The 14,582-nt window shown below is 52.1% G+C and overlaps 1 protein-coding gene across 1 annotated transcript; it reads right to left on the bottom strand.

Annotated features, from left to right (window-relative positions):
* Nucleotides 1-155: 155 nt before the first annotated feature.
* On the bottom strand, nucleotides 156-2,645 carry TMEM160 (transmembrane protein 160). Its single transcript, XM_070401653.1, has 3 exons — nucleotides 2,414-2,645; nucleotides 1,087-1,179; nucleotides 156-523 (listed from the first exon to the last, which is right to left on the bottom strand). Exons 1-3 carry the CDS (start codon nucleotides 2,607-2,609, stop codon nucleotides 258-260), a joined length of 555 nt encoding a protein of 184 aa, XP_070257754.1. The 5' UTR covers nucleotides 2,610-2,645; the 3' UTR covers nucleotides 156-257.
* Between the last annotated feature and the right edge of the window lie 11,937 nt (nucleotides 2,646-14,582).

The following is a 14,582-nucleotide window of genomic DNA, read 5'->3' as shown; positions in this document are numbered from 1 at the left end:
CCCATCAGCGCTCTTTAAGAATTAAAGACCTGCTCCCCATCTGTGGCTTGGTCTCTGGGGGCTGTGGCGCCCCTCTCTCCTTCCTCCCACCCCTTCCCTCCTCCCTCCACCCCGCTGCAGGCCCAGCCTTCCCGTCGCAGGAACCACCACTTGGAGGGAGGGAAGGGTCAGGTTTTAATGTCCTGGTCCTTGGACCCTGGCCAGGCTGAAGCGGCCTCAGGCCTCAGGTCCTTGGTCCTTCCCCTGGGCCCGGCTGCTCACTCCGGCGGTGGTCGCCCCGCTTCGTCCGGGCCTTCCGCAGCGGCCGAGCCATCGTCCTCAGGCACCAGTTCCACGTCCAGCTCCAGCTGGCCCATGTACAGGCCGACAGCACAGGCCCAGAGCAGGCCCGCGGCCAGCACGGCACCCACGCCCGCAGCCGCACCCCCCAGCGAGAGCTGCATAGGTCCCCGCAGCGATGCCAGGCCCACCATGTAGGAGGCGCCGCCCCACACCACGCACAGGCCACCCAGCAGGAAGAAGCCTGTGGGAGAGGGCGGAAGCCAGGATCAATGGAGGGGAGGCCTGGGGTCCCAGGGGGCGGGGGGGCTTGGGAGGAAGGCTGTTGGGGAGGCAGATCCTGGAGACGGGCGTCAGGGGACTGAGGTGGACTCGGAGTGGGATGGGGCAAACTCAAGGGCAGAGCAGGGGTCAGGGGTCATACAGAGCCACGGCGCTGGGCACGAGACAGTAGCAGAGGGGTGTCAAGGACTTGGAAGTGGGGTCCAGGATCAGAGGAAGGGTGGGGGTCTGAGAGCAAAGACAGAGTTGGAGGGGCAGGGGCTGGGACTAGGACCCTCATCTTTGTTGAGAAGTCAGACTGGAGGGCAGACCCACAACCATGCCCTGGACCACCCCCTCTGATGGGCAGTGGGTGCATGGGAGGTGGACACAAGGGAGGGTGACATGGCTTCTGGTGGGGGAAGAACGAGGGGTTCTACACTTACTTTTGGGGGGATGGGGCAGGAGGGAATCTACACTCACCGGTGTCGAGGGGGCATCCACACTCCCTGGTGGGAGCAAGAGTGGGTGGGGGTCTGCACTCACCATAGGCAGCTTCCCGACCCATGTCACTCTGCATGAAGGAGATGACCCCGATGCCGGATGCCAGGAGGCCATTTCGAAACCAGGAGAGGAAGGCTTGGAGGGACAGGGGAGATGGGAGAGAATCAGCACCAGCCCAAACCCTGCCCCCAAAGGGCCTCGGCCCAGACGGTCCAACTGAGGGGCTTGTCATCCCACCACCCCATCCTGCTCCACATTCCCACCATGTCTTGGCAGCCCCCACCCCCTGCAATAACCCTAATCCACCAAACCCTCTATTGCAGCGGTTCTCAACCTGTGGGTCGCGACCCCTTTGGCGGTCAAACGACCCTTTCACAGGGGTCGCCTAAGACCATCCTGCATATCAGATATTTACATTACGATTCACAACAGTAGCAACATGACAGTTATGAAGTAGCAACAAAAATAATTTTATGGTTGGGTCACCACATGAGGAACTGTATTTAAAGGGCCAGAAGGTTGAGAACCACTGCTCTATTGTCTCCATCTCTGAGCCCCGCTCCCCCAAACTCTGCAATACCGAATATTCAAGACAGTCTGCAAAACCTGGAGGATCTGGAACCAAAACTGCAGAACCTAAATCTGAGGACAGGAAGACCCCAAGATGTCATCTTGGTCAGCCAGCCCCCACCCATGGGCCGCCCTCTCTTCTTTCTCAGACCTCCTGACACAAACTGCTCCGGGACCCAGGCCTGATGGCTTTCGCGTCCCTGTGCAGTGCTTGCTAACAGGCTAGTTGGGTTACAAACTCCCCATCCCGACCTCAGCCTAGCCCAGTCCTCTCCCAGCGGGCGTGAGGCCCCGCCCCCTGCAGCCTGGATCACCTCGCCCTCCAATCAACCCATAGCTTTCTTTCTATTGGTTGTCCCCTCCTCCAATCAGGAACTTCCCCCTCTTCGCTATCGATCCACACTCCCGCCTTAGCGGGGTGGTCGCCTCTTCAATGCGAGCTGGCCCCTGCATCGCGGACCCCTGTGTAGATACCCCCCCACCCGCCCTCAGCCTTCTCTGGCAGCCTCTCTCGTCCCGACAGCACCAGCCCATCGGATGCCCGTCCTAGCCCGCCCGGCCTCCCCGATCCCCACTGCACCCCACTGCCCCGTCCCACCCACAAGCCCTTCTCCGCTGCGGACACACTGCGCTCTGCAGCCAGCGCTTCCCTGCGCGCACACGGAAGCCTTCTCCCTCCGGAGGCCGGGCCCGGGTCCCGGCAGAAGCCCCACCCCACTCCCACTCGCGCGCGCGGACAGCTCGTCCATCCCGACCCCCGTCCGTCTGCAGCCGGCCGACCCTCGCCCCAGCCCCACACCTGTCTCGTGAGCCTTCCGGAGGAGCCAGGCGTCCGCGCGGTCCAGCTCGGACACGGGGGGCGGCGAAGCCCCGGCGCGGGGGGCGAAGGACCCCCGGGCGCCCCCGCTCCGGGGCCGCGGAGGAGGCAGCGGCAGCCCCCGGAAGTGTATTCGGGCCAGGCGGGCGGCCCGAGCCCACCACCAGCCGCCTCCCATGGTTCGCACTACGACCGCCGCGCAGCGCTCCGCCTCACAAGCCGCCCGTAGGCTGAAATACACGTCAATCACACGTAGGCGTTCATCCATTCGCTGCTGGCACGTCACTGAGGCCCAGTGCGCACCGTCTATTGGTCAGAATGGCAGCAATTCCCTCCTCTCTCATCTGTGCCGGTACTAGGCGTCCCACCCTGCTTCAGCTGCTGGACTAGGAATCCCAGCGATCACTGTGCCCGGGAAGGTGGGTCTTCAGAAGCTGGAGGCGCGGTGTCTGCCGGGACTTGTAGTTTTTGTTAATAATTTTAATTCCAGTAGCCAAAATCCCAAAACAAACCAAAACTCTTAATATAGAACTTTTGCAAAATTTCGAAGAGCCCAGAGGAGAAAGTGAAATTCACCATAAATCCCACCAATGAGCGGTTACCGCTATATTTTGATATAGTCCTATCCTGTCTTTTTTCTATATAGATGTATAATAAGATGCACTTCGATAAATAAATTTTTTTCACATAACAATAAATCAGTGGATGGATTATTTTTCCACAGCGTAATTTTAAAAGACATATTTTTTTTGAATATGGGACAAGATGCAGAAGTTACCGAAACGTCTGATGAAAAGTAATTAGCCCCTGGCCAGGTAGCTCAGTTGGTTAGAGTGTCCTCGCCATACATTAAGGTTGAGGGTTTGATCCCGGGCCAGGGCATATACAGGAATCAACCACTGAATGTGTAAGTAAGTGGAACAACAAATCGATGTTTCTCTCTCTTACGTCAATAATTTTTTTTTTTTTTAAAAAGTAATTCCCAGCCTGTGCCCCACCGTGTCCCACAAAATCAAGTTTAATGGTTCATACTGATGCATTATAAGTGATCCCAGGGCCAAGGCTGTTTCCAAACTTCCCTGCCATAAGCCACTGTAGTTTCCTTGTAGGTGTAAGCCTATGCCTGAGTCAGGAGGGACCGGCTCTCACTGTCAAACTTCAGCCTCCAGCTTCCGGCTCTCACTGTCAAACTTCAGCCTCCAGCTTCTGCCTCTGGGTCCACACATGTTTTTATATATCCCCTGTTGACCTTAAAAATAAAACAGTCGTTTTTGTTTTGTTTTGTTTTACCTGCAAAAAATGGGTTTATCCTGGAATAGCAAAGAATTGCAATTTGCAAGCTATACAAAAAGCATAAGCAAGTCCAACAAAGGAGAGAAACGTTATTTAAGAGAAAAAGGAAGACGTTGGGAAACCTACTGCAGAAAAAGGAGAGTTCAGGGAGATGACGGTTTCTCATTGGCTGAGCTGATGGGGTAGTTAATTTCTCCTAGGAGATGCAAATGTACATCTTTTCCTATTGGGGCTTATAACTGACTAGAGGCTCAGCGCACGAAATCAGGTAGGATCCCTAGGTTTGGCTTGCGATCAGGGCCGCACGTCCTCCGCCACCCACCCCCGGTTCCCAGTTCCCCATCGGGCAATCAGGGCCTGTGGGCTGGAGGCAGCTCCTGCATTGAGCATCTGCCCCCTGGTGGTCAGTGCACATCATAGCCAACCGGTTGTTCCAGTTGATTTGCATATTATGCTTTTATATATATACTAGAGGCCCGGTGCACAAAAATTTGTGCACTCGGGGCGGGGGGCGGGGGGGTCCCCAGCCCGGCCTGTGCCCTCTCGAAATCTGGGACCCCTCGGGAGATAACGACCTGCTGGCTTAGGCCTGCTCCCGGGTGGCAGAGGGCAGGCCCAATTCCTAAGTGCAGCCCCTGGTCAGGCTCAGAGCAGGGCCGATTGGGGAGTTGGGGCGCCACCCCATCATGCACAGAGCAGGGCGGATCGGGAGGTTGCAATGCCACCCTCAGTCACGCTCAGGGTAGGGCCAATTGGGGGGTTGGGGCACCGCCCCCTGTCACACTCAAGGCAGGGTCGATGGGGAGGTTGCGGCGCCACCCCCTGAAACGCACAGAGCAGGGCCCATCAGGGGGTTGGGGTGCTGTCCCCTGTCACGCACAGAGCAGGGCCCATCAGGGGTGTTGGGGCTCCGTACCCTGTCACACACAGAGCAGGGCTGATCAGGGGATTGAGGAGCTCCCCGCTGTCACTCACAGAGTAGGGCCGATAGGGGAGTTGGGGCACCGTCCCCTGTCACACACAGAGCAGGGTGGATCAGGGGGTTGGGGCGCTGCACCCTGTCACACTCAGGGCAGGGCCAATGGGGAGGTTATGGCTCTACCCTGTCACACACACAGCAAGGCCCGTGGAGGGGGGTTGGGGCGCCACCCTCTATCACCCACAGAGCAGGGCCGATCAAGGGGTTGGGGTGCTGCCACTGTCACACTCGGGGCAGGGCCGATGGAGAGGTTATGGCTCTACCCTGTCACACACAGAGCAGGGCCCGTGGGGGGACGGGGTTTTGGGGCGCCGCACCCTGTCACACACAGAGCAGGGCGGATCAGGGGGTTGGTGCGCTGCACCCTGTCAAACACAGAGCTGCAGGGCAATCAGAGGATTGGGGAGCTCCCCCCTATCAGGCACAGAGCAGGGCAGATAGGGAGGTTGGGGCCCCGCCCCCTCTCACACACAGAGCCACAGGGCAATCAGGGGGTTGGTGTGCTGCACCCTGTCACACACAGAGCCGCAGGGCAATCGGGGGATTGGGGAGCTCCCCCCTATCAGGCACAGAGCAGGGCTGATCAGGGGGTTTGGGCGCTGCCCCCTGGCACGCTGATCCCAGTGCCGGGAGCCTCGCTGCTCCGCTGATCCCGGTGCCGGGAGGCATGTTACCCTTTTACTATATAGGATAGAGGCCTGGTGCATGGGTGGGGGCCGGCTGGTTTGCCTTGAAGGGTGTCCTGGATCAGGGTGGGGGTCCCCACTGGGGTGCCTGGCCAGTCTGGGTGAGGGGCTGAGGGCTGTTTTCCAGAAGCGAGTGACTGACGCTCCCAACCGCTCCTTGTTTTCTTTTTTTTTTTTTATTCTGGGCCAGCTTTAGCTCTGAGGCCTCGCCGCTGAAAACACCGATACAATGTTGCTAAAGCCCGGCTGACTGAAAGCCAGTTTCTGGGCTTTTGTTTAGCTTCTTATTTGCAACATAGTAGATAGTTGCTTAGAGTTGCAACTGAGAGGCCGGAAAGTGAGGTGGGGAACGTCCGTAGTCACTGGAGCAAGCCTCATGTTTGCTTCCAGCTGCCTGGCTGCCGGCCGCCATCTTGGCTGACAGTTAATTTGCATATACTCACTGATTAGCCAATGAAAAGGGTAGCGGTCGTACGCTAATTACCATGTTTCTCTTTTATTAGTGTAGATATAGATGATTCTTTCCTGTTGACTTTTTTTCTCTGCTTGGTCCTGTCTGTAATTGACCATTCTTCCTGTAATTGACATTAAGTGATACTGTGTGAGAGCTCCCCCTTCTGGCCTCCCAACTTAATTTTACTTAGGTTTTCCTTTACTAATTTTCATAGTCCTTGCTACACTGTCATAATGATCACTATACTTACCAGTCTCTGCCATCAGTCTATCAGCTTCCGATGGACATAGTTCTTTTAAAAAAAAAAATTTTTTTTGCCGTAGCCGGTTTGGCTCAGTTGATGGAGCGTCGGCCTGCAGACTGAAGGGTCCCGGGTTCGATTCTGGTCAAGGGCATGTACCTTGGTTGTGGGCACATCTCCAGTAGGAAGTGTGCAGGAGGCAGCTGATCGATGTTTCTCTCTCATCGATGTTTCTAACTATCTCTCTCCCTTCCTCTCTGTAAAAAATCAATAAAATATATTTTAAAAAAATAAAAATAAAAATATATATTTGTATTGATTTCAGAGAGGAAGGGAAAGGGAGAGAGATAGAGACATCAATGATGAGAAAGAATCATCGATCGGCTGCCTCCTACACACCCCACACTGGAGATTGAGCCCACAACCCGGGCACGTGCCCTGACCAGGAATTGAACTGCAACCTCCTGGTTCATAGGTCGACGCTCAACCACTGAGCCACACCTGCTGAGCTGGACTTAGTTTTTGATTGACCATCTCCATGTCTCCCAACTCAATAGGTAGGGGACCTGGACATTCACTAATGGTTTGTGGTTTTGTGTGCCAGGAATTGTGCTGGGCACGCTATACGCATAATGTCATTTAATCCTCATTGTAACTCTAGGAGTTAAGATTAGAATATTCTCTCTGTTACAGAGGAAAACGAGGTTCCGAGAAGTGAGATAATAAAAGTTAATGTTTACTGAGCACTAGCCAAGTGTCGGACTCTGTGCTTTTGGTTTACATGGTGCTCTCATTAAGTGATATGCACTATTCTTACCCCCATTTTACAGAGGAGGAAGACAAAGGGTAGACCGACTGCCTTAGATCACACTGCTAATTAGATAAGCCCGATGCTGCCTTACTAGCCACCATGCCGTGCAGCTTAAACTCATACATTCCTTTTTTTTTTTAATATAGATGAATCTTTTTTAAAATTTTATTTTATGTTCTTCTTGATTTCAGAGAGGAAGGGAGAGGGGGAGAGAGAGAGAAACATCAATGATAAGAGAGAATCATTGATCGGCTGCCTCTTGCATGCCCCCTACTGGGGATCGAGCCCACAACCCAGGAATGTACCCTTGACCGGACTCGAACCCAAAACCCTTCTATTCACTGAGCCAAACTAGCTAGGGCTCCTTCATTCTTTCATTCAACAAATATTTACTGAGTACTTGCTTCCTGTCTGCATTATGCTACACATTAGGTATGAATCAGTAAACAAAACAGACAACCTTCTCCTCCCTAAAGTTCCTCAATGTGATAAAGAGCATTTACAAAAAAGTCTACGGCTAGTATCATTCTTAGTGATGAAGTATTGACTGCTTTCCCCTTAAGTCCGGAAACAAAGCAAGGATTTCCACGCTCATAATTTCTAATCAACCATGTGCCCTGACCGGGAATCGAACTGGCAACCTTCGGTGCATGGGACAACACCCAACCAACTGAGCCACACCGGCCAGGGCTGGCGCTGATAATCTCGACTCTCCATTCAGTTCCTGGGCCACTTTTAACTCCTGATCCCGTGCAGAGGGAGCCTGAAGAACGTGAGTGGGAAGGGCAAGGGGCAGGCAATGTTCAATTTATCTGTTAAGGTCACTCTGCCGCCCTGGGGACGGTGGTGGTAGCAGGGACAGATGGGAAACTTGAAAATGAGCAGGTGACCCTGTCAACAGCTCTCTCTCTCTCCATTCCCAGCCCAGATCCTGCTGTCTTTCCCTGGGCAGCTGAAGCCACCCCCTCATCCCAGACGCCCTCAGACTAGCTTCTCTGTTACTAATTCAGGAAATGTTTACTGAGTATCTACAATGTACCGACCTCTGCTTGACACCACGGATACAGCAGTGAGCAAAACGCACAGGCAAAATGATGTCCGCACAGCCTACGGACGTGACACTATTGGGGAAGAGGGACAAAGAAGAATTAATGTAAACATCCGGGCCCTGGCAGATGGCTCCGTGGTTAGAGCGTCGTCCCAAGGATGCGGGTTCTATCCCTGGTCCAGGAACAAACAAGAAGCAACCAATGAATGCGTAAATCAGTAGAACAACAAGCCGATCTCTCCCTCTCTCTTTTTCTGTCCATTTCTCGCTCTAAAATCCATAAATAACAATAAGCCCTAGACGGTTTGGCTCAGTGGATGGAGCATCAGCCTGCGGACTGAAGGGTCCCGGGTTCTATTTCAGTCAAGGGCATGTACCTTGGTTGCGGGCACATCTGCAGTAGGGGGTGTGCAGGAGGCAGCTGATCGCTGTTTCCCTCTCATTGATGTTTCTAACTCTCTATCCCTCTCCCTTCCTCCCTGTTAAAAAAAAAATCAATAAAAATATATTTTAAAAATAAGTAAATACATAAATAAATAATAAAAAATCTGTAAAGTGTTAAGTCCATAAAGAAAATAAAGTAAGGCCCTAGTTGGTGTGGCTCAATGGATAGAGCATCGACCTGAGGACTGAAGGGTTCCGAGTTCGATTCTGGTCAAGGGCACGTACCTTGGTTGCAGGTTCCCCAACCCTGGTCCTGCTTCGGGCAGGAGGCAACCAATCGATGTGTCTCTCTCACATCGCTGTTTCTCTCTGTCTCTCCCTCTCCCTCCCACTCTCTCTAAAATCAATGGGAAAATACCCTCTGTGAAGATTAACAAACAACAACAAAAAAAAAAAAAAGGAAAAGAAAAGAAAGTGCGATGATGAAGAAGAGAATAAGAAAGCGAGACAGCCCTAGCCAGTGTGGCTCAGTGGATAGAGCGCCGGCCTGCGGACTCAAGGGTCCCGGGTTCGATTCCAGTCAACGGCATGTACCTCAGTTGTGGGCACATCCCCAGTAGGGAGTGTGCAGGAGGCAGCTGACCGATGTTTCTCCCTCATCGATGTTTCTAACTCTCTATCCCTCTCCCTTCCTCTCTGTAAAAAAAAATCAATAAAATATATATTTAAAAAAAAAAAAAAAGCGAGCCAGCCAGCCCGAGATGGTCCCCGTGCTGCTCACCCCGGGTGCCTCTCCCCCCGAGCGGTCAGGCGGGTCAGGGTGCGCGGTGACTGCTGCGGGAGTGACAGAGCGCGGCCCCCGGCCCCTGTCACGTCTTCAGGTGATTGCTGCCCGGCCCACACCTCATGAGCGACCCAGAGGCGGAGGCACTCGCGAAGCCGCTCCTGGGGGACTCCTGACCCACACAAACGGTGACAACACTGACTCGTGTTTGTTGTTTTGAGCCACTAGGCTTGGAGGGCGTGACACATGAGTAGGAACCTGGGTGACAAGGACCTGTCAGTCCCCAGGCCGACGCTCTATCCACTGAGCCAAACCGGCCAGGGCTGATGTCTCTCTTTAGAACATGGTGCTGACTGCTCCGTGGAAAACTAGCAGCCACGGGATGTTTTTTGTTTGTTTTTTGATATATTTTTATTGATTTCAGAGAGAAAGGGAGAGGGAGAGAGAGGTAGATGAGAGAATCATTGATTGGCTGCCTCCTGCACGCCCCCTACTGGGGATCGAGCCCATAACCCAAGCATGTGCCCTTGACCGGAATCGAACCCAGGACCCTTCAGTCCTCAGGCCGAAGCTCTACCCACTGAGCAAAACCAGCCAGGGCAAGCACGGGATGTTTTAAATGAGTATCCAGTGATGTCTCCCCCTAAACCAGTGGTTCTCAACCTTGGCCACACATTAGAATCACCTGGGAATCTTGATTTCTGGGCCTCATCCTCAGGAAATTCTGTTTCTTTGTTATGGAGTGGGGCCACAACATTAGTAACAAAGAAACAGAATTTCCGGAGGATGCGGCCCAGAAATCAGGATTTTAAAAAGATTCCCAGGTGATTCTCATGTGCAGCCAAGGTTGAGAACCACTGCCCTAAACCCTTCAGCAGCTCTCCACCCTGCAGGCCCGGCTCCGGCCCCCTGCCCCTTCCTCTCCTGCGGAGAGCTTGCATTTCACGGAGGGGGCTACAGCTTGGAGAGCTATGGAGGGGTTACACTGGGGAGGGAGTTCAGTGGACTGTGGTGGACGATCGCCTGCCTGCTGGCCACGAATGCTGAGCATTAAATGAGATTAAACGGAAACTGAAAATATTTGAGACGCATTGTTCACATTCTTGGCTGGTGAGATGGTGTAGCTGAGCGGAGGGGGGAAATGGGATGCCAGAGAGGGTCAGGGCAGAGCAAACGAATCCTCCTTAAAGAGCCAGATCGTACCGCCGGCTGGATGCCTGAGCGAATCAGCCCCGTGCCAGGCCAACACACTCAGCACTGACCAGGCATTGGCATTCTTTTCCAATGAATCTGTTTTAATGATTTGCCGCGAGAAAGCAATGATAATGATGGAGATGCTAGCTAAAGCTACGGTGGTAATCATGTTGCAATACATAACTGGAATTACGTACATCAACGTGGATCAAATCGACACATAGTACAGCTTAAACTTATACAATTTTATAGGTCAACTATATCTCAATTTTAAAAATATTAAAATACACACATATATATATGTATATATATATATATATTCCAGCTGGCATGGCTCAGTGGTTGAGCACCGACCTGTGAACCTTAATTCCCGGTCAGGGCACATGTCCGGGTCGCGAGCTCGATCCCCACTGGGAGGCGTGCAGGAGGCAGCAGATCAATGATTTTCTTTCATCATTGATGTTTCTGTCTCTCTCTCTTCCTCTATGAAATCAATAATATATGTACACTAGAGGCCCGGTTCCCTAGGGGATATCCCCCAAGGGGTCCTGGATTGGGAGAGGGTGCAAGCCAGGCCGAGGGACCCCACTGGTGCACGATCGGGACCACGGAGAGACCGTGAGAGGGCTCCAGGGCATGTCCGGCCCGTGCCACTCAGTCCCAATCCTCAGGACCCCAGCAGCAAGCTAACCTACCAGGCGGAGTGTCTGCCCCCTGGTGGTCAGTGCATGTCACAGCTACCGATCAAACAGTCACTTAGGCTTTTATATATATAGATATTATTGTTACTCTGGCCACCTTTTTTTAAAAAAAGAATATATACATACATATTTAAAATTTTTTAGTTACTGATTTGAGAAAGAGAAACATCGACGTGTTGTTCCACTTATTTATGCATTCATTGGTTGATTCTTGTATGTGTCCTGACCGGGAGATTGAACCTGTAACCTTGGCATCGAATGATGTTCTAACCAACTGACCTACCCGGCCAGGGCCTAAAAGAATATATTTTTATCAAGAGCTCACCAGGTGTCAGGATGCTTCCAACAACTGTGAACACAACAAAGAGATCAACGAGCAGCTTCTGTGGCGGACACTTTGGAGTCTGACGGGAAGGACAACGTCAAGTTGTCACCCACGGATCAGGCCTTCGTTCAGGCTGTCCTTTTACTCCTTAACCGGAAGTCTGACGTTTTCTCCGGAAAGGTGCTCAGGGTCCCTCGTTCCTCAGCCTGTTTGACCCTGAACAAACTGTGCTGGGCTGCTCTCCTCCCCAGCCTGGGCCAGGCGGCTCCCCCAACTCCTAACCAGCCCTGAACAGAAACCTGCCGGGTCAGTTTCTCCAGAGGGAGTTTCCTGTGAACCACACTAGTCAGTTACTTAACTTCCCCAACTTGCTCTCCCTGCAAACCCCTCTTACCACAGAGCAGCAAGGCCTGTTTCTGTTTGATTGTGAGATGCTTGCAGATATCTGAGCAGGAGCCTGCTCCCCATGCAATGGCCTTTTTGCATCAAGTTTCTCTTTATCTTAGTCTGGATCTGTTGGTTGTGTTTTTTTTAATGTTTTTATTGGTTTTATAGAGAGAGGGAGAGCGAGAGAGAAACATCAATGAGAGAGAATCTCTCCTACACGCCCCCTACTGGGGATTGAGTCTACAACCCGGAGGATATGCTCTGACTAGGAATCTACCAGTGACACTCAACCACTTGGCCACACCGGCTGGGCTGGGTGTGTTTTAATTTTTTTATTTTTTTATTTTTTATTTATTATTTTTTAAAAAATATATTTTATTGATTTTTTTACAGAGAGGAAGGGGGAGAAATAGAGAGTTAGAAACATCGATGAGAGAGAAACATCGATCAGCTGCCTCCTGCACACCTCCTACTGGGGATGTGCCCGCAGCCAAGGTACACGCCCTTGACCAGAATTGAACCTGGGACCCTTCAGTCCGCAGGCCGACGCTCTATCCACTGAGCCAAACCGGTTATGGCGGGTGTGTTTTTATTTGCCATCTCCATGAAGTTCTCGTAGGTTTTTCACTAGGTTACATCCTAGATTCCTTATAACTTTGATCACTTTGGGGAAGACTATCTGATTTTCTGTTAACTTCCCAGTTGGTTATACTAGGACCGTGGTTGGCAAACTGCGGCTCTCGAGCCACATGGGGCTCTTTGGCCCCTTGAGTGTGGCTCTTCCTAAGCCTTAGGAGCACCCTAATTAAGTTAATAACAATGTACCTACCTATATAGTTTAAGTTTAAAAAATTTGGCTCTCAAGAGAAATTTCAGTTTTGCTGTTGATATTTGGCTCTGTTGACTGATGAGTTTGCCGACCAATGTCCTAGTAGAAGAATGCTATTGATTTTTTAATTAGTTAATTAATTAAAAATACATTTTTGTTGATTTCAGAGAGGAAGGGAGAGGGAGAGAGAGATAAGAACACCAATGATGAGAGAATCATTCATCGGTTGCCTCCTGCACACCCTCCACTGGGGATTTTGCCTGCAACTCGGGCATGTGCCCTGATGGGAAATTGAACCGTGACCTCCTGGTTCATAGGCCAACGCTCAACCATTGATTTTTTAAATCGAGATAAAATTCACATACTATAAAATCCATCCTTTTAAATTCGATGGTTTTTAGTGTATTTGCGAGGCTGTGCAACCATCATCACTAACTCCAGAACATCTCATGGTCCCCATACTTGCTCCCCTCCCCCAGGCCCTGGCAACCACTCATTTCTTTTCTGTCTGCGGATTTGCTGATTCTGGGCATTTCAGAGGGAAATGGAATCATAAAGTACGCGGCGTTTGTGTCTTTTCTCGTTCGGTATACTGTTTTCAAGGGTTACCTGTGTTGTAGCATAGATCAGCACCTCATTCCTTTGTGTGACTAAGATGCCGTTGTCTGGATGGACCACATTTTATTTACCCATTCACCGGTTGATGGACATTCACCCTCCCCCACCTTTGTCCGTATTCCTGAGAAACGGGAGGAGCAGGGCCCTGCCAGGCAGACACAGCCCCATGTGCGGGCTCAGGACTTGCTGAGCCTGACGGAAGCTGGATGTCAGCCCACACTTGCTCACTCCGTTGCTCCTGAGCAGTGCACAACCTCCCCAGCTGGACATGGCATTCCTGCTACTGAGTTTCCTGAAAAGATGTTGGGCGGTCCAGGAAGTGTTTCCTGGCTCATAAAGAGATACAGGAGGACCAAGCTGGTTTGGCTCAGTGGATGGAGCGTCAGCCTGTGGTCTGAAGGGGCCTATGCTCTGTTTTCGGGCTTGATCCCCAGTCGGGGGAGTGTAGGAAGCAGCCAATCAATGATTCTTTCTCATCATTGATGTTTCTATCTTTCTCTCCCTCTCCCTTCCTCTCTGAAGTCAACTAAAGGACAGAGAGAGAGAGAGAGAGAGAGAGAGAGAGAGAGATACAGGAGGAGCCGTGACCAGTGCGGCTCCATTGGTTGGGCGTGTCCCATGCACCAAAAGGTTGCTAGTCCGATTCCTGGTCAGGGCACATCCCAGGCCTGCAGACTGGATCCCCAGTGGGGGGCGTGCCTCAGCTAATTGATGCTGATGTAGCTCTCACATCGATGTCTCTCTTTCCTCTCTTCTTCTAGCTCTAAAAATCAATTTAAAAATCTTAAGGGGAGCCCTAACCGGTTTGGCTCAGTGGATAGAGCGTCGGCCTGCGGACTCAAGGGTCCCAGGTTCGATTCTGGTCAAGGGCATGTACCTGGGTTGCGGGCACATCCCCAGTGGGAGTGTGCAGGAGGCAGCTGATAGATGTTTCTCTCTCATCGATGTTTCTGACTCTCTATCCCTCTCCCTTCCTCTCTGTAAAAAATCAATAAAATAAAAAAATCAATAAAAAAAAAATCTTAAGGGGAAACAAAGAGCGAGATACAGGAGGAGAGTTCCATTCCTGTGTCTGCCCTTCGCTGCGGGAGGGGAAGGCTGGCAGGGGCTCCAGCCACATTGCCATCCGGGCTGCTGCCACAGTGCCCAGGCCAGCAGTGTGGAAAGACGGCCCAAACCGGTGAACCTGGAGCCCTCGGCCCTCTCTGCCCACCCGGGAGCTGCCCCGTGGGCATTCTTGCCTGAGATGGCGGACTCCTGGCTGCGAAAGCCAGCTGAGCCGGAGTTCCGAGGTTCAGGTGAAATCACCCTTACGGATGAGTTAGAAGGAATTCTGAGACAGCCCTCTGAATTTCTGACATAAACCTGGAGCTCGCCGGTTTAGACCAGCCGTCAGGGTCAAGGCAAGGAGAACTCT

This window comes from Myotis yumanensis, unplaced genomic scaffold (assembly GCF_028538775.1).
Source record: "Myotis yumanensis isolate MYYU_CA2020_CCGP unplaced genomic scaffold, mMyoYum1.0.hap1 SCAF_23, whole genome shotgun sequence".
In the NCBI taxonomy this organism is placed as follows: domain Eukaryota; kingdom Metazoa; phylum Chordata; class Mammalia; order Chiroptera; family Vespertilionidae; genus Myotis; species Myotis yumanensis.
Note: the sequence above shows the minus strand (reverse complement) of the source record. Positions and strands in the feature narration are given on the sequence as shown.

What these genes read in the sequence shown, in the direction of transcription:
- TMEM160 (XM_070401653.1), bottom strand. Translation starts at nt 2,609, where the DNA reads ATGGGAGGCGGCTGGTGGTGGGCTCGGGCCGCCCGCCTGGCCCGAATA. An exon ending in CCGGAAGGCTCACGAGACAG is followed by an intron (nt 1,180 to 2,413) that starts GTGTGGGGCTGG and finishes TGTCCCTCCAAG; the next exon opens with CCTTCCTCTCCTGGTTTCGA. An exon ending in GGGTCGGGAAGCTGCCTATG is followed by an intron (nt 524 to 1,086) that starts GTGAGTGCAGAC and finishes CCTCTCCCACAG; the next exon opens with GCTTCTTCCTGCTGGGTGGC.